At 36.0% G+C, this 20,792-nt stretch overlaps 1 protein-coding gene across 2 annotated transcripts in view; it reads right to left on the bottom strand.

Moving 5' to 3' along the window:
• Positions 1-442: 442 nt before the first annotated feature.
• VEGFC (vascular endothelial growth factor C) overlaps positions 443-20,792 on the bottom strand; it is a 115,020-nt gene continuing 94,670 nt past the window's right edge. For both annotated transcript variants that reach the window (XM_046648707.1, XM_046648708.1), the window contains exons 5-7: positions 4,609-4,715; positions 3,963-4,296; positions 443-938 (exon numbers count right to left, since the gene is read on the bottom strand). In XM_046648707.1, the coding sequence (XP_046504663.1) occupies positions 824-938; positions 3,963-4,296; positions 4,609-4,715 (556 nt within the window). In that variant the 3' untranslated portion in view covers positions 443-823. The remainder of the gene's footprint in view (positions 939-3,962; positions 4,297-4,608; positions 4,716-20,792) is intronic.

The following is a 20,792-nucleotide window of genomic DNA, read 5'->3' as shown; positions in this document are numbered from 1 at the left end:
GTCAGAAGAAGGCAAATATTTGGAAAAGATTCTTTTTGAGTAAAATATTTTAAAGGCATTTTAATACACTGAGGGATGTTATATCAAGTGAAGGGTCGAATGCTCCTGGTGCACTCAATAACTTTCCGTCCATGGACACGCTGAGCAGAATGTCTCACAAGGTGATATGTTTCATACTAATTGATCTGGTTATAAATTCAAAAGTATCCTGTACTATAGTGTTTATAACCATTAAATACACTGAGAGGAATTTAAATAAAATGTAGTAGCAACTGTTCTCCGTCTGAACCTTTCTTTTACAGGATCATGCTTTTTCATAGCAATCAAAATCTGACATCTGGTTAGAGAAAAAGAAAAAGGGCAGGGGGAGACGAATGTTTTCATAATATCAAGTTTTGCTTATAGTATAAGATGGTAATGGACTGAACTTACTAGCTTATAATACAATTTTCATTTTATTTTAAACATATTTTACATGATATAAAAATATTGATCACAGTGAGCTTTACCAATTGTTATTGCTATAAAAATGAATGCAGAAACAATATTTTTAGTGGAAATAAATTATATAATCATATATTTTTTTTAATCACAAGACGAAAACCTCGGCTGTTTGGCCACTGGCAGAAAACCAGTCTTTGAAAGAGGTCTTTTGTAGATGAGCTCCAGTCTGTTTCTGTAAAGTTGTCCACATGGTTCAGGAAACACTGACTTTGCCTTTGTTACCATGGTCCCACAAAGGTCTCTCTGTTTAAAGACAGTTCTAACGTGGCAACACAGTTTTCCATGATAGAAAATTGGCAAACTGAAACATAGTACGATCTTAGTTCATATGTGTTCTTTTCCAGTATGAAGGGACACAGCGACAGACTTCTTCACTGAATGAAAGGCCCTGCTCACAATGCTTCAGTCGATTTGTACATGGTCTTCTGTAACAACTAGGAGAACAAAGAGAACACATTTTTGTTAAAGACCAAGGGATGAATTCATGATGCTACAAACGTATCTTTGCAGCTTTCTAAATTTCAAACTAGAACAAAGTTACTCATTTTATCATAAAATTGTTCTCAGGTTTATAACTTGTAAAAGTTTGTGCTTAGAATTATACAATTTAAGAGGCATGGAAAACCTAAAAGACAGTCTTGCTTGCTGATATAACAAATGGGAGGAGATGTCGTAAACCTTAGTTCTTTTGAAGTGCTCTCCGCTTTGTGGATGAAAGTAACATAAAACAGAAATTTTGAAAGTGAATAAGGTCTGCCCATTTAGTGTGATCATGTAAGCATGGGAGAATTCACAAGAGGCTGAAACTTGTATGGAACCCAGACTTCGAAGTGATTAAACCCAGCCATTTTGGCAGGAGTGTGGTCCTCAGTGAGGAGCCCCACCCTCCCTCTTGTTTCTCTGCTGGGCAAGAAGCTGGCTGCCTGATGGTGACTCACTCTCCTTTTTCCACCTGGGCTCCATGTGAAACCAACACAGTCAAGGGGAAGGGCGGGAGAGCGACAATACTCACTGTGAGGGTCCCTTTCCTCCTAGCCTAGGCTTCCAGTTTCTAGTAGTGGTGAAAGGACAAATGACCAGACAGCCAATAACATGAGTAGCCCTGTTGCTTCAATGAATGGGAGGTATCTGTGAAAAACTTTTTGGAGTGAATATGCCTAACATGTGGGGATGGGCATGGATGCACAGGGAAAAATGCAAGATGACCTGACATGGAAATCAAAGTGCACTACAGAAAATCTACCAATGTGATTTTGAAACTTCATTTCTTTTGCTCTAGAAAAGAAAGCATATCTAGTTAAAATGTTACTTTTTTTACTTCTAAATACAAATGCATTATTATAAGACAACTGGTATTCCTTTACTAAAAAGATACAATTCTCAATGATTAATGAAAGCTGCTGATTAAGGCAGCGGACCAAAGAATATATACTTTGCCCACCACACCACTGGAATAAATATTAAGAGAAAATGAGGAGTATACATATTTTCAAACTATTGAATTGTCCTTTTTTTGCTTCAATATATACATAAAACCTGGAATTATACACCTAGAAAAATGAACCACGGGAGAGTTTCAGTAAATAGAAACTTTATGAAACAATGTATGCCATTAGGACAAATACTATGATATAAACCTTTCTGATTTAATATAAGAATTCTGTAGAAAAGTATGATGGCTGGTTAGTCTTATGTAAACATAAAAATTTCGGGTTTTTCAATATATACTAGATTCACTCAGAAGGACGTAATATACAAAATGGTTTAATGATCTTTAATAAAATTTACTATCTATATTCTGCATTTTCGAAACATCCTTTTGGTAACTAGAGTAGGAGTACGCAAATAAAATTGAAATATAGTTTTATTGCTAAAAATATTCTAAAGAGGAAACCAAAGGATTCCTATAAGGTATACTGAAATGATAACAGAAGAAAAAATGTCATCACTGAGCTACCTAGACTCGCTGAAGTTTCTTTATGCAGTAGCTAAAACGTTCGTGTGGATGCATCACCAGAAACACAAATAAAAATGGGAGCACAAAACACTTGAGAATCAAAAGGAAGGACACTATTTATTGAGGAAAAAAGTAATGAAGAACATTAATGCAGATACTGAATTGTAAATAAATGTAAGTTTTAAGTTATGGGCATCATCATTGTGGAAAGGCGTTATCACTGTCTTTAAAGAGTGGATGGAAGAAGAGAACCCACGGAAGGTGATGAAGAACAAAAGGTCTGAAAACTAGAGGACAAGCAGGAAGGTACCACGTTCTCGGCCAAAAAAAGAGAGGAGAGCTTAAACAAAGGCTACAGAAAGGAGAGGTCACATAAAGACCCACTTGTCCATTGCGTTTGGCACTGAAGATCTCCTGATGTCTTAAACAGAAATTTATCATAGAATTCTAGGGCACAAACCACATGACAGTTGGTTGAATGAGAGATGAAAGAGATGAACACAAACCCCAAATGCCTGATCTTGGAGCAACTTTGCAGAGAAGGACAGAGCTTGGTTGCTAAAGCACGCTCTGCATCACAGTAAGATGCTAAAAACATAGAAGAAATTTGGGAACTTTTATAAATTGAGGGGAAAGGACAATAGAGTTGGAGACATTAAAGGTATGGAAGAGAGAAGGCATGACTGGTGGAGCAATGTTGAAGGAATGTGGGAGGAAATGTCAAAAGCACAGATCTGGCCACCTTAGGGGCCGGCCCAGTGGCGCAGCGGGTAAGTGCGTCAACAAAAGGAGGAGGATTGGCAGTAGTTAGCTCAGGGCTAATCGTCCTCAAAAAAAAAAAAAAAATGTAGACCACTCTATTCTCAGATTATAGGGGAAGAAGTTCGGGGATTAACATTGAAAGTGTTTGAGTCCAACAGTCTCATGTTTTCCTTGGTGGAGAAGGGAGAAAAATGAAAGTTTAAGGAATAAGTCTTGGAGTGACCTGTAACCACATATTAACTTATTTCTCTAATTCCATTAAATACTTAGCTTAAATAATTTCATTTCTAGATACAAGTCTATGGTAAATGGCACTATCCTATCCTTTGTAAAGTTTGCATAAAGTTTTATGCACTTGGAATAACTGTCTTACATTCCATCTGATGGCATCATAATTTTGGGTGGGGGCAGGAATGCACCGCCTGGGTGTATTTTGAAAATGTTCCACTCGTGACTGTCCTATTCATCTGTCCTCCAACTCGTGTTGAGCACCACTTCCTTAGCCTCTGGGACATGGATTTTGAGCCCTTTCTGAGCTTGGATCTGGTTTTGGTTCCCAGGGTCCTGTCCTGCTTTTTTTGCGAGCAAATACAGTCTCACGAAAGTTTAGCATTGGTTGAAAAATGTCAGAATCTGTCTGCCAGAACTTACTGGTCTCATTCTAACAAGCAATTGCTATTTTGGCTGAGAAAACTATTTCCAGTAGGAGAAATGAACTGTATTTATGAAGATTTCTTACCTGCATGTTTGATGTTGAAACTTCTTTCCTTTTAAGAGGCATTTCTGTGCATTTTCTGTACATTCACAGGCACATCTTCCAGGGTTTAGGGGTTGATTTCTTGGGCAGGTTCTTTTACATATGCATTGGCATGTATTTTCATCAAATTCTCTGTTGGCCCCACACGAGTGGGGGAAAAGTTTGTTTTTACAGACACACTGGCATGAGTTTCTGTCTAGTTCTTTGTGGGGGCCACAGCTGGAAGGCCGAAGGCCCCCTTTGCAGACACATTGACAGGTTTCTTCATCCAGCTCTTTGTTGGGTCCACAGATGTCATGGAATCCATCTGTAGAGTCTAGACAAACACGGTCGTAACATCATTACTATACCTTACTTGGCTCTATGTGTGGTGTGAAACAATTAAAAGCATTTAAAAGCATCTTTCTTGTTATGTTTTTTTATCAAAGGGTTGTGACAAACATGAGTATGCTTCTTTCCAAAGAAGTTCAAAATAATACTAACATGAAGCAGAAGATGTCCTATTTTGTTGTGACTTATTTCAAAGTATGATGATCCGAATATGATACATGTGATTTTAATATTAAAATACCTGTTAATTAAAATAGAGACCCTTGGCATTTAGTCTTTGAAACATGATTGTGCTTACCATCTCCAGCATTAGAGGAAAAAATAAAATCTTGCTGGGCCAGGCATCTGCAGTGGCGATTGTTCCAAACGTAATTGGTGGGGCAGGTCTTGTTTGCAGCCTGGCACCTTTGAGAGAGACAGACGGGTTAGACAATAGTATCACTGGTACATAGGAGGGGTTATCTCTTTTCTTACACATGTACTAATACATGCTTGCAAATAAGATTTAAGATGATGTAAGAATATACGAAATCAAATATGAAAATTCCCTCTCAAACTACTCCTGTCCAAGGGTGATGCCAAATTCTAATCCCAGAGGTGACCTGGTGGTATTGTCCTAGATCACTCCAACTTTTATCTTTTTAAGGAAATACATTTATTTGTATAATCATATATCATTTCAGTTTGCGCAAAAATGGGCTAAAGTCTTTTATATTACTCTGAAATTTCCTCTTTCCACTCATCAATATCTTACAGACATCTTTATGTGTCATTTCATAAAGTTATACTCCATTATTTTTAGTGGTTGCATAGTAGTCCATAAAATGGATGTACTATTATTTATTTTATTAATCTACTATTGGTAGCTATTAAAGTAGCTTCCAATTTTTGGCCTTTTCAAACAATTCTACAGGAAATATCTTTACACACGTACCTTTACTGACTTATTTCTGAAGCACAGATGCCCATAACTATAAAGTGTCCATTAATACAAAATTCTCACTCTACACTCCATCAGAAAGGTATCAAAGATCATGTTTCTTATTGTTGTTCTGGTTTTTCCTTTCTTCTTTCCTTCTATCTTATTTGTTTTAATAAAAATTATGAACATATGGGCTGCAATCAACTACAACAATTGCTCCTTTGATGCTCCAACTGTCCCACTGTTGGCTAATTGGGACCCCTTTGTGTTGGTGCCTGTAAGACATGAGCCCTTTAGTTTAACAGCTTCTCTGCCCTCTGAGATGAACAGATGTCACAAGCTCATTGCTCATTTTCTCCTCCACATCTAGAATCAACCATTCCTTCAAGGAGCCCTAATTCTCTTTGTCTAGAGGCTACCCTTTTGGATTAGATGTGTTCAGGGCCATCACATCACATTACTTCTAGACCTTTTCAGGGCAGAAAATGCAAGTGTATCCCACAGATTGTGTCGTAGTTAATGTTTACCCATTAGGATCCTTGGATTTTAATATCCTAACTGACAGAGTGTATAACCCTCACTACCTCACTCTTCAGCAGATGTTGGTGTAGGGGAAATATTTATTTACAGCCTTAACACTTAACACAGTATTCTAAAAACCATTACGTGATGGAAGAGTGTTGAGTTACATTCCACACTGGTAGAACATAATCACGTGTAGACATCTTAAAAAGCGCACAGAGTATAAACAAACAAGCCATGTGCTTTGGGCATCGCTAAGAAAAGTTTCACAGAGTGGTACTCAGTGTGATGATGAAGTTTCACAGAGTGGTACTCAGTGTGATGATGCGATGATATACCTTTCTCTGAAAAATAGACTGATATCTCTCATGGCTCCATGGGAAGGAATTTTTGAACACAGGAATAAACACATCTGCGTTTTGTAACCATTCCTTCCTTTAGCTTGCCCACCACCTCTGAGGATTTATTGAAACTTTCCCGTCCAGCAGTTTGTACGGCAGCTCCAAGACACAGAGAATCTCTATTCGTTCCTGACAACGGGATACCTTGCCTAAAACTGACCCTTAACCTGCATCCACACCATCAGCATTTGCCAAGGGCAATGAGCGCTTTATCCGTCCCCCTCCGCCCTTCCTAACCTTCTTCACGGTCATGTCTCCTTTAGCTTGGGGAAAAAAGTCTATTATGGGAAGTTTTCTTGAATTTATTTTATTTTTGATTGCTCTGTGTTATTTGCTGTACCATATTGTAAGCTAACAATTTCTCAGCCAGCATGCAAACAGTTCATGTAACCACATGTGAAGCAACTGTGTGTTAATAACATAATAATTGCTGGATGATCAAGGAAACAACGTTTGAGCATTTTAGATCCTATCAAGATAGTATGTACCTTTTCTACAGGTATTACTGTCTTATTTTGTAGGAAATTAGTTATATTTGGGTTTTACATAACAATGCTTTATAATTCTTGCCATTTAAAACAATAAAAAAAATGCTTGCAATTTATATTTTTGGAAATAGATTATTGATCTTAAGCAAAAGATGTCAGTACATATTTTTAGGAAAAAAATCAGTTTATAGTGCTATTTTCAAACCTAATTTAACATCACTAGGGTTTTAAATTTATTAATAACTTCCATTAAAATCTTGGTTTCTAGCGGTCTTAATATTTATATTTGCTTAAATATAAATATATTTATTATATTAAGATATTTGCTTTATCCTGAATATACTATATGCTTTTTTTTAATTTTATTTTTTGAAAATGTAAAACATTTATGTGATTATCAGAGTCAAACTTATGAGAAAATACATATTCAGAGAAGTTCATTCTGATCCCTATCCTCAGCATTGCTGTTCCTGTTTTTAGCTTTTGATTAACGTCTTCAGAGTTTCTTTTTGCCAAGAAAAGACAACATGTATGTATGTATGTACATACGTTTTCTCATTCTGTTACACAGAGGATAGCATCCCTTACAGACTGTTCTTAACCTTGCTTATTCATTCAACAGTATTTCCTGGTGGACAATATACCTTCCTAGTAATTTTAGATATTTCCAAGAGCAAGACTCTACTCACTACATATTTTTGCCATTATTTTCTTGATTAATCATGAACATACATTGTTCCACATAAAATTTAGACAGTATTTATCAATTTTCCAAGATAATATCATTTGTTTTTTTATTTACCTCCTATCCAAAACTTTAGTACCCTTCCAGCAAATAAGGTGCAGTTATGTTTAATTATATAATGGTAATACAATTAATCCTGGCTGAATGAAACTCAGACCACTCTCCTATAAATGAAGGCGAATCCATTTTGGCTACGTTGCCTCAATGCTGACTTATACGTAGTTCAGCAACACACTCCCATGTTGGTGTCAGGTGGACACAGTGCTTTGGTGGTCGCAGCAGAAAGGCATCTTTCGTTTGCCAATATGTGGTTTATACTGCCATTACCTAAGCCAATGTTCTTCCAGCTGTAGGCTGTATCCCATTAGCGGATCAGGAACTTAATTATATGTGTTGAGAAACACATTTTTTTTAACGTAAAAGAATGGCATATAATACAATACAAACTACCAGAGTGCATGTGATAAAGATTGTTTTCTGCAATTTTATTTCAATTATATAATGCAGATATTTTTGTAATATATGTAATATGCATATACAAATAGGCATGTATAAATATGCATATAGAACCCTTCACACATAAAACGCCCCCCTCTCCCATGTGTGGGGTGGATGTGTGTATACAGTTGCAATGTCAAATGTATTTGCATTTAGTGATAGCCAGAAAAGTTGACAAAACACATATCTAAGCTATTTAAATGGTAAAAAGACATGTCAAGAATAATCTCCACCACTGGCCTAAGTGAGATTGGTGAACGATGAAATTTTCAACTCCAGGAATATGCATCAATGTGTCTGTGCTTAAGTTTAAATATATATACAAAATTATTCATACTAACTAGATATGAAAAGAAAACAATTTCCTATCATCTAGTGAGGAAACATTGTAAAGTCTTCTCTCCAATATTTCAACATCTTCAAAAATATAAATTCAAAAGTAGAGACTGCGTGTAGAAAAAAATGTATGAATAAATGTGAGAACATATTTCTGGAAATGTCATACAAAACAACAAGATATCTAGTTTTATAGAATTAAATAATGATTTCATATAATCTGGCCACACGAACTCAATAGCTTTCATGTGTTCATTATGAATAAAAATGGGACTTTCAGAATAACACTTGCAAGCATGTTATACTTGCAATGTTTGTGCCACTGTAAATTTCATATTATCAACTAATCATGGTTTCTCAAAGAGAACTAAATATTTTAATTTCTAATATTTTTAAAGCTTTAGCTAAACTTCTAGAAAAATATGACTTCAGAAGCTTTGCCAAAAATAAGAAAATACTAGTCATCAATATTAACACACGCTTCAATGTTGAAATCTGAAATCCTCCTAGATACTATTTAATTAAAGAAACATGTATTTGGATAGAATGCATTTTCATAATCACCACATGTAGCTCCTTGCTCTCAAAGTGGATAGCAAGGTCTGAGCCTTTAAAACTTCTCATGTGAAAAAATGGGAGACACAAAATATTATGTTAGAATGAAAGGAAATGTTTTTGCAGGGGATAGAAGATTTAGCACAACGTATTTATCTCCTACATATTTTAATCGCCAAAACATTTTTATCCTAGTGAAATTTCTCTTCAAGTTCTGAATTTAACATGTGTAAACACATTAAAAAATTTTACAAATTAGTTATTTTGTGTACTATATTTATAAAATAGATTGATTCAAAGATACATCTTGTCTGCAAAGCAGAAGATTGTGCAATTATTTGTAAAGTAGATCTATATTGAGAATCCTATGTAAGTAAATTAAATTTCCTACTTTTTCTTTCCCACTCATACACATACAAGCACAACCACAACACTGCTTGCAATTTGTATGAGGGATAAAGATGCTTTTCTAAAAATTACTTAATTAATTATTTCAAAACTTTGCTGGACTGGTTTGGTAGCTATTGCTTTTTGCCAGCTAAATCCAGAGGACAAAAATTTAAGGGTATACGTGTTAGAGAACAATGAATTTAACTATTAAAATCAATCTTATTTTGTCATTTATCTCTCCTTTGACATTTTAAAGGATTAATATGCTTCAAATACGTTGTCAGATTAAACTCTACATATTGGGTGATGACTACCAGTTCTTATACTTTGAACATTGTAGTAGGCTATTATATGCATACTACTTTTTGGACTCTTTCATCTTCTCTACTTTTTGGCACTAGAGTTTTTCACACTTGGAAACTCCCCCACTCCGCAAATTCCCCTTTACAGAACAAAGATGCACGACCACCTTTCATTTGGCATTTGTTAGAAGTGAATTGAAATGTTATTCTTTTTCAAAGAACTATAATCTTGTATTTTTAATTAAAAAAATTAACTGCATCTTGAGTTATATTAAATTACTAATGATCCACCTCACTCAATATCTCTTAAAAATATTTCATAGATGATTCAAAATGAATGTTAACATTAATTGAATACAAATTCAACTTGTAGAATTCGATGATTTTTTAAAAAAGTAAATAATTTCTATGGAGATGAGCTGTGCTATTAATTACTCGCGTTGGCAGCTCTTTTAATAAGGTATCGTTACAACAATCCAACAATTAAAATTCTGCTGACCACGTGGCATCTATAGTCCACAGTCGTGGTCCTCAAATAGCTAGGCTATGCTAAGTCTTGTTATATGTGGAACACAATTCAGTAACTCTAGTCTGAAAGCATGCACTAGGAGCTCTCATATGCTCCTTCTGAGCATCTTCACATCTTTCAATGGGACATCCAATAAGATGGTCTGTATTCCATGAAGAAAACAAATAAGGGGAACTCTGACCACATTAATGACTTGGATGAATGCCAAAATAGGGTTTTGATTTCTTAAATGCCAACTGTTTATATCATCTGAACTTTACCTACTATGATTAACATCACTCAAACCTGTAAATTATATTATGGGAGAACATCAATCCAGATCCTTTATGCTCAAGATTGCTGTCAGAACAGCAGCTAGAAGGACAACTATATTCTTTGATTATCAGAGCCACAGAACCCTGGGTAAAATGTTTCAAGAGTTTTATTCCAAAAGTCTTTGAATTGTTGTGTTCATCTTGAGTTCATCATGCATGGGCCTTGAACATACTTGAATATCTACACAGATGTTGATTTACTCATATTTTTGTTAGAATGATTCATATTAAATGGAAAATGGTTATGTAAAAATGGCCTTTATATTCAAGGTTATTAAGTAACTTCTTCAGTACTATGGATAGAAATCAGAATTATATTCATTTTAAGACTCTATATAAATTGCCTAAAATAAAAAGGAACATGTTTAACAGAAATAGATCTTAAAAAATGCATATATTTACCTTCCCTTGTATTGATTTTTATTGATTTCACACTAATTTGTGCTTATGTCTGTTTATGCTACTCTTTGCTTATTTTCCATTAATCTACTGACTGGAAGAACAGCGGATGGAGTTAGAGTTTGTTAGGACATTAAAGGAATAGATGGTAATTAGGACTGATTAATGAAAATCCCATGGTTTTAACAATTTTTCCAGACTTAATAATTGAAAGGCTAATAAAATAGTTGCACCAAAACTAAAAAGTGGGCTTATAAATCTAATCTTTCACTTTTTGTGTGAATATAAATGATTGTTTTAAAGCAGTAACCTGCCATATACAAAATCTCAGCCACCCTATGAGACTTGGATATAAAACATGAATCACATTGTGTGGTCACCAATTGGCTGGCTGAGGATAAGACTGCTTGCTTTTGAGTTGGATGACCTCCAGAACTGGGCATAGCAGCACAGGAGGAGAGCAGGATAAGTCTAAAAGCTTGTGTGTTCCCCCTTTTGTTTTCTTTGGATTTGCTTGTATATACAAGGTTGAGAGAAGTGTGGCAGGTTGAAACAACGAACATCTAGTTGTTCCTCTATTGATCAACTTGTCAGTTTTTATTTCTCTATTTAATTTGAACTAACAGAATTAGAACAGAGAATCAATAAAGGTAAGCAACCAGGAATTCAGTAAAAATGTCCTTCAACAACAGCCACTGGTCTCAGCATCTCATTACAGCCACACTTCACTAACAGAAAACAAAAACAAAACAATGACAACAAAAGAACATGTGTTGAGGGCATTAGAATGTTGATATGACCTCAAAATGATGGGTTGATGCTGGGGGTTCAGGGGAATGAGGCAGGCCTGAACAGGTGCAGCCCAGGGGATTTTGGGGGCCATGAAACATTCTATATGATACTGTAATACATGTGGATACATGTCATTATATATTTGTCAAAATCCACACAATGTATAACTAAAGATCCCAATGTGAACTATGGATTGTAGTTAATAATGTATCAATATTGGCTCATCAACTGTAACAAATGTATCACACTAATGTAAGGTGCTAATAAAGGGGAATCTAGGAGAGGAGAGTGAGGGGGTACATGAGAACTCTGTACTTTCTGCTTCAGTTCTTCTCTAAACCTAAAACGGCTAAAAAAAAAGTCTATTAAAAATTTTTAGAGAATGACTGGGAGGTTTGGTCTAATAGTATGGACATTTATTAAAAATAATCATCAATGTGTTTTGGTTGAACTTGACATTAAGCTTCACAAAATCTTTGATCTAATAGCCCCCACTTCTGGGTAACATTACAGACAAAACCTCAGTGCAGAGGATGTACTGATGGAATCTTCTCGGCCATATACATTTTGCTGTAATTTCTATCAGTCAATCAGCAAGCCATAGGAATGCTGTGCTTTCAATGATTTCCTTTTAGAAGGCGGAAACCACACTCCAAAGGCAGGCACACTACATAGCATAATTAGCCTCCTTTTAGAAAAAAATATGCTTCAGGGTCTGGAATCTCTTACCTGAGGTTCCATGAGTAAATCCGCTCATATCAATAATTGCTCACTTGAAGGTGTGAGATAATATTTAGATAATGAGCTTTGTAAAAGAGAGGACAAAGAGATGGATGAATTAAGATCTCACAAATAACTGCATATGAACATAAGGGTTTTGAACTTGCAAAGAGGATATTTTCAGGGCAGAATAAAGATACATGTCTTAAATTACTGGAGAGAAAGATTCTGATCAACCAGTGCAAGACTACGTCCCAATTTAATTGGCAGATATATTATCTCTGCATTTCTGTTCCAACATAGTTTATTAAATTTATTATGCTATTCTTTTTACCTCTATTTTTGGTAAAGCAACAAGGTATAATCTTGAAATTAAAAGGGAAAGAATGAAAAATTAAAATGGGAAAAAGAAAACCTCATGGATATTCAAGCTTCTAAGCGTTCAGACTGAGGATCTGTTATAGATTACCAGTCCACAGACACTGCGCACTCAAGGTCCAAATCGAAGGTTGCAGAAAGATCTACTCTGTTCCTTGGAGAACAGATGTTCTCACATGAATGAAATTTTCCTTAATAAGCCTAAATAACTAACTTCTTAGAAGCAAATATGTTTTATTTAGTGTTTTAGTAAACAGTGTTGACATTTTACAATAAAAGAAATAAAAAGTGAAGGAAACAAAAGACAGTAAACAAATAAAAACACAAATTAGCCTTCAGGCTAGATTTATCCATTTTCTCATCTTTTTTTTTTACCTCTTCTTTTTCTCTTTCTGATCACAACATGACTCTCCCCAAAAGACTGATATAGCCTCTTTATCAGGCTGAAACAATACATATCCTTTATTTTCATGATCCATTAAAAAAATTCAAGATACCTTGGCTATGCTGAACATTGTCTTGTCATTCCTCTACCCAAAAAACTCCCTCCGCTACCCCAAGCCCTCCACAGAACAGTGAAACTCCCTAAGCTGGTGCTCAAAGCCTCAGAGCACAGCCCTAGCACTGCCTTCTAAATTCAATCTCCTATTGCTTTCACAGGTGAAAACCCAATCAAATTATTCTGGTCTAGTCATTGTCCCCTGAATAAGCTATTTCCCTTAGGAAACATTTAGGGACATTGTTAATGATAACCAATTAACTAACCAATAAATTGACCACGGGGTAAAATTAACTTCAAAGCACTTGTCTCTCAAATGTGACATATCTCCCTGATTTGACTCTCTTCCCTATAGTCTATTGTCGTAGACTGAGCATAAAGTATTTATTCATTTACTTAATTATACACACAGTGGAATACTATACAGCTATTTAACGAATAGGCCTGTAGACATCAATATGATTACATCTCTAAAACATACTCTTGAGAGAAAAAAGTAATGTCAACATTTTAACATAGGAATTTTAAACACTCAAAGCTGTACTATATAATCTCGTGGTATGTTAATACATCCATATGCCATAAAAATAGAAAAGCATGAATGAGAATAATACAATTTCAGAGTGGTGGCTACCTCTGGGTGTGGAGGATGAAGAATGGTAACTGGAGCTTTGGGTTGTATCTTAAGTGAATTTGACAAAATAGTCGTTAAATTTTGAATTGGGGTGGAGGGATATGTCATTTTTGTTTTTGCTTTTTTGTCCTTGACTATATGTTTGAAAGAAGTTGAAAACGCAGTAATGACTGCACCCCTAGAGGAACGGATTGGCTCCAAATTTAGTTTGAATCTCTGCTTTGCCACTTTTTCAGTTGTGTAATGTTGGGGAAAGTTACCTAATCCCTCTGATTCGTTTTCTCATGTGTAATCGGGAATTTCTGTTATTATTGTTTTCTTTCCTTTTTTCTCAACACATACTCTTCCTCTCTGTGCCTAGTGCATGACAGGTTATTAATAAATTAACATGTTATCTCCATGACATGTCCCTCAGCTGATGGAGTCAGTCCTAGTCATTCTTGAGCTTCTTCTAATATTTGATCATCTCACCACTTCCTCCTTCCTTGAACTCTTGTCTTTTGCAGTATCTTTTGGAATTTGTAATATCTTTCTCTTCCAGTTTTTATCCCTAATTTTTCTGACTGCTCTTTCTGTCTCCTGCACAGACTATTGTTTCTCCAACAGTTTCTTAAATATTGATATGCCTCCCTGCTTTCATCTGCTGCTCTTTTCTTACTTCCTATATTTTCCTTGGTTGGGTTCACCTCTTCCAATTGCTCTAACCACAAGTTACTGGTAGCTACCAAAGAAGCAGGCCCATCCTAGTGTCCTCTCAGCTCCAAATCCAACTGCCTACTGAACGTTTCATTTAGATTTTTCCAGAGATCGCAAATACTCAAACTACACATGTCAAAACTAAATTCTCCTTTTCAAAGCCTTTCTTCCTGTGAAAGGTAGTCCCTGACTTTTTGTATGTCATCCATGTAGTTTCACCCTCAATGTCTCCCTCTGTTATCCTACACACGCAGTTCCCAAGTCATATGCTTTCTCGTACTTCCAATGTTTTCCTACCTCTGTTCTTTCCATCCTGATTTCCACTGCCTGAGACCCACCTTCTTATTTCTCTATTGGATTAGTTCAAAAGCTTCCTTTCTAGTTTTTCCACTTCCTGTTTTGCTCCCCTCATCCACCTACTACATTGCCACCAGGCTGTTCTTTCTGTAATAAAAAATGTAAATATCACACCCTACTTGTATCTTTTAGGGGTTCCTGAGAGACCTGAAGAAGAAATCCATCCTTGGCATGGCGGATGCAATTCTGTTTACCTCTCCAGACTCATGGAGCTCGTTTCCATCTCACACTTGACCGCAGTCATGCGTCCAGCAAACTTTCTCACCACACTGATTTCAGTCCTGTTTCCATGTCTGACTTACTCAGGGATTTCTTCAAAGTAGCGACCTTATTTATCTCTCTCTCTCTCCAGCCCTCCATAATAGTAGTACCTAGTAGGTGCACAATAACTATTTGCTGAACGACTAACTGAAGCAGAGCACTTTACATACTTATTCCAGTAGACATATCTGTGTTTATTTGTACTCTGCTACATGAGTTGATTTAGTTAAGGAATTACACTATCCATTTTTTTAATATTCCACAGTTCCTAGTACAGCCTTCCTAGAAGGCTCAACATAAACATCTCATGAGGGAATAAACACTACTTGGATCAAGTAGAAGAATCGATGGTATCACGTCTTAATCACAAATGGTTCCCTCCTAAAAAGAGAGCCTCCACTGAGGGGGCCATGGAAATCCATGGGGTTCAAGTTGAAGGGAAATATAAGAGAAATAATTGGAAAGAGAGAGAATAATCTGTGAGAACATCAACAAGAATATTGACTGTTAACCACTCCTGCTAGAGATAACCTCTCCTAGCTCTGGAATTAATGATATATTTTGGTGCTGCTGATACTGAGACTTGAAAGTTTTCCTGTAAATACTAGAAATGTTATATGCTATTGGGGGCAAGCATAGGATTAAGAGAAAAAATATTTGCATTTTTATCTATTTCTGGCACTTTTTTTGGACTATTAGCTTTGTACATGCTAATTAACATTTCTAAGACTCAATTTTCTCATTTGTAAAATGTTAGTAAAGATAGCAGCCAACATTTATTGAACACTTACCGCAAGTCAGGCATTGTGCTAATATTTAATATGGATTACTGATTCTAAGCATCAGTATATCCCTATGAGTTAGGTGTTGTTATCATCTTTATTATTACTCCATTATGCTATTATATAATATTAGGTTAATATATAATATAATTTTATTGAATAGATTGTGAGGATTAGGTTATAAATGTTGCAATGTATTATGTTATATATAATATTTTAACTTGTATTTTGTGTTTTAGATGAGTAAAATTAGTCACAAAAAGTTTACAGAACTTAGGAAAACTCAAAGAGCTGGTTAGCAGAGGATAAATTTTCAAACCAGGAAGCTGCCTGCCGTGTGCACACTCACAAAGCCCGTGCTGTGATGTCAATCATCGATGCAGCCACCTGGCCGGACGAGCATGAGCATCAGACAATGTGTGGCAGACGCTGGCTGCATAGTGATAGTCAGTAAAATGAGGTAATAACATAAACACAATACGTGTTATTCCTCCTTGACCCTGAGAACTCTGAGGTCAGAGGCAGCCAAGGTCATCTCTGTCCTCTCTCACGGTTTCTAGAAACATTCTTTGTCCATTTTAGAGACTCATCAATTATTTTATGAATGACTCATTTTATGAATGATTCCTTTAATGACTGAATTGTTCTCCATAAATAATGTAAAACAAATGGCCTGCTACTTATTTAGCTTCATAATAACGTAAATATGATGCCATGCATCATATTTGAATGCCATGCATCATATTGAAACAGGCATTCCTGTCTTCCTCCTCAGGATGGTGGGTGAGAGCACAGGGACGGAGCAGCACTGGGACAACTGGAGCATCTCAACGAAAGTTCAAACTCTATATAAAGGAGGGCTGGGAAGCCCTCCCCACTGAGGAATCAAAACAATCTTAAAGATTTGACTTAAAGTGTTACCACAAAGATTTTAAGAAATCTACCATTTTAAACCTAATTTCAAAATTATAGTTAATAAAAAGGGTCTTTTTCTCTTGGCTTTTCAAAAATCAAATTGAGGAATAATTTGTGTAAAATAAATGCTTTTATTTTAAATTCATTGTCTTTTTACAAATTTATCCACCCATGTAACTATCACCACAATCAAAATATAGATCATTTTCAGCACCCCAAAGGGTTCCCTCTGCTCCTTAGTCAATCCCCACCACCGCCATCTTCAGGCAACTATGGAATTGCTTTTCTAGGGTTTCATGTAAATCGAATTGTATAACATGTATTCTTTTTAGTCTAGCTCCTTTCACTAAGCTAAACGCTTTTGAGATCCATTCATGTTGTGTGCATCAAGACTTCATTCTTTCTACATTGCCCAGTAGTGTTCTACTGTATGGATCTATTACAATTTGTTTATCCATTCACTTTGGATGGAAATTTGAGTTGTTTCCAGTTATTGGCTAGTAAAGCTTATATGAACATTTGTGTACAAGTTACTCTGAGAAAATATGTTTTTATTTCTCTTGGGTAAATACCCAGGAGGGGAAGTCATAGATCACACTGTGTGTGTATATTTGAGTTCACAGAATCTGCCAAAATGTTTTGCCAAGTGATTGCACCATTTTACATTCCCATCAGTGATCCATGAGAGTTCCCACCTGCACCGCATCCCCTCTAACACTTGGTTTTTGTCAGTCTTTTTAATTTTGGCCATTGTGGTGGCTGCTCCTCAACTTTTAACAAAGGCAATGGTTTTGTAGCATAGCTATTATTTATCATATATACGTTATCATGCTGGTAGTTTTTAAAACTAAATTGTGGGTCACAATTCACAAGAGATTGAGATTAACATTTAAAAAAGAGAAACAATAGAAACAAAAGTATCTGAGAGCATCACATGGAACGAGGTACGCATTCATAATGAGAACAATATCATCTGTAAGGGGGGAAAACCGAGTGCTGGGGAGGAATCTTAGATCTCACAATAGTTTTTGGCTCTCCAAAACCCAACAGAAGCTTATTCCTTAGTTATTAATTTCTCTTGGGTTTTATCGGCTATCACATGAGTGGCACTGGCCTTGGAAAATATCCCAAGTGCATGCAAGATAAATGCTAGAAAATTACAGTGAATGAATGGTTGTGACTGGAAGACTTTCTCTTGACCAACTGCTCCACCTCCGTCCCACAGCAAGAGGTACGTCTGTGACGCTGCGGGCTGCCGCTGGGGCCTCCTTATTGCTTATGCTGGATGCCTGGTGCTTTTGTGTGGGACCTGAGCTTTGAGAAGTAACTAGAAAGAGTTTATATTTATTTTATTATTTAATTCTACAAAAGTTATTCAAACCATTCGTATGTCAAATGCTGAGAACGAAAAATGTTGACACCAGGAGCCAGCCAGTGGCATGGAGGTCATGTTCACACGCTCCGCTTTGGCAGCCCGGGGTTCGCTGGTTTGGATCCTGGGCGTGGACCTAAACACCACTCATCAAGCCATGCTGTGGCAGGCATCCCACATATAAAGTAGAGGAAGGTGGGTATGGATGTTAGCTCAGGACCACTCTTCCTCAGCAAAAAGAGGAGGCTTGGTGGCTAATGTTAGCTCAGGCCCAATCTTCCCTGCCGAAATAAATAAATAAATAAATAAATAAAATGTTGACACAAAAAGAATATCTAGGAGCTCTATAGGTGAAACATTGTTTTCTCAGTTGAAGCAAAAGTTCAACAAAGTTATTCTCTCAAAAATTTTAAGAAATTTTATTTTAAAATTATTTTACTTTTGCTGCAAAAATGATTATCTTGAACATGTAAAAAATTATTATATTTGCATTGCTATATATTTACATCAATTGCTACTTTCCATATGTAATTCGATATATTACCCATTACATAAGTAAATAAATTCCTTTAGATGTTTCTCAGGAAACAGTTATAAAGTTATGTTTCATGTTAATAGTGCTTGCATTTTTTATTTAACTTTTAACTATAAAAATTTTATTTTGTCATTTTTAATCCTACATTGAATATAAAAGTAATATATAAGGCCCAGGTATACATATGGCACATAAATAGATCTGTGGTATTAAAATTTCATGGGGGAGGCCACCAGGAAAAAACATCTATGAAAGGATCTTTAGGGGGCCGATAATGAAAAAAGCTTAAGTAGTACTACAATAAAGGAACATATTTTAAAATAATAGTTTGTTTTACTTTTATAGTTATAAATGATTATATAACTACATGTAAAGATACATAGTTATCTAGTTATATATATATACTATATATATAGTATATATACATGTATATGGATATCACACACACACATACTTATGTGTACTGGTTTGGAACATAAGAGACATTTCTTATTTCATTTTTATTTATTTATTTATTTTTATTTTATTTATTTTATTTTTTGAGGGAGATTATCCCTGAGATGACTACTGCCAACCCTCCTCTTTTCTGCTGAGGAAGACTGGCCCTGAGCTAACATCCGTGCCCATCTTCCTCTACTTTATATGTGGGACGCCTACCACAGCATGGCTTTTGCCAAGCAGTGCCAAGTCCGCACCCGGGATGGGAACCAGCGAACCCCGGGCTGCCAAGAAGCAGAACGTGCGAATTTAACCACTCTGCCACCAGGCCGGCTCCCCACATTTCTTATTTTAGATAGTGGTAAAAAACACTGAAAAACATGGAGACAAGGAGATGAATCAGACATGAATCTTGATGATAATGATACATCTGCCCTTTAATGACTATTTCTTAGATGACAGACACTGGTAAACACCACATAAGCATTCAGTATTTCCTTCCATCCTCTTTACATCTTTACGTTTATATATAAGGAAACTGAGGTTCTGAGACAGGAAATACCGAATCTTACAAAGCAGATTGGTGGCAGACCTGAACTTTGTCTTCTTGACCTCAAACAATGCATAGTATACTAGTTATATGAATAAATAATGATGAAAACATGAGTAAAATATGCCCTTGATTCTGCTTCATCTGTAAAATAAAGCTAACACTAGTACCAGCACCACAGATGATTTTTGTGAGGGTTAAATGAGACAATATTTGCAAAGGCTGAAAGCATAGAAACAGCTCAATGATTCCTAAGGTCATAGATGGATATTATGGAGGATAGAAACCTGCCAGAAATACTCACAGTCCAGTTTCACATGCCACATTTACAGGGCCCTATAAATCCATGCAAGGACCAGGGAAATACAGTCATTGCCATGGGTATTCAAGAAGCAAAGGTGGCCATGGTACGTGGACAAGATGAATGCAGGAGAAAGACCTTTAGCTGAACTCTGAGAAGTGGATAGGGCTTTGGAAAGGCAGAAAAAAGAAAGAATTTATTTTAAGCCAGAGCCAGAATAGAAACAAGATACAGAGCAGGAAATGAGCTTGGTGTTCAGGGAATCAAACGTGGTGAAACACAGACTTGGTGAATAATGGGACGCAAATCAAAATAGGGAGGGGAGAAATGTGTGCTCAGTTCTTTGAGCAATTGGAAGTCACTGACAGTTTCTGATCAGATGAACGAAATGATGCCTTTTAAAGCTTGCTTGTGACATCATATAGAAGGAGGAGAAAGATTTGATACAAGAAAACTAGTATTGACACCTCTGCATTAAATCAGAAATCCATGCAGAATGAAGTGGATGAGGATGGCCGTGATGGAAATGAAACAGAAGTTCAGGTTGGAGCAGACATCTCCATTCTCACCCCAAAATAATCAAGTGTTTGGGTATGATATAAGGAAAGGAAGCAACTGATGACAACTGTGATTTCAAGGCCTCAAAGAATATGAGAGAACATGGCTATGAATAATGCAGGGGTAAATAAAGGGATGTAGTAAGTCTTTGATTTTGTACCCAAAATATCTAATATAATTATAAGCACAGAAATAAAAGATAGAATTAGATAAAACATCCTAAGTCAATAATATGGTCAGATCCTAAACTGTAATTTTGGAAACCACCAGCACAGAGATAATGACTGAAGGGC

Source organism: Equus quagga, chromosome 22 (genome assembly GCF_021613505.1).
Source record: "Equus quagga isolate Etosha38 chromosome 22, UCLA_HA_Equagga_1.0, whole genome shotgun sequence".
NCBI classification, from domain to species: domain Eukaryota; kingdom Metazoa; phylum Chordata; class Mammalia; order Perissodactyla; family Equidae; genus Equus; species Equus quagga.
This window is presented reverse-complemented; position numbering and strand designations above follow the sequence as displayed.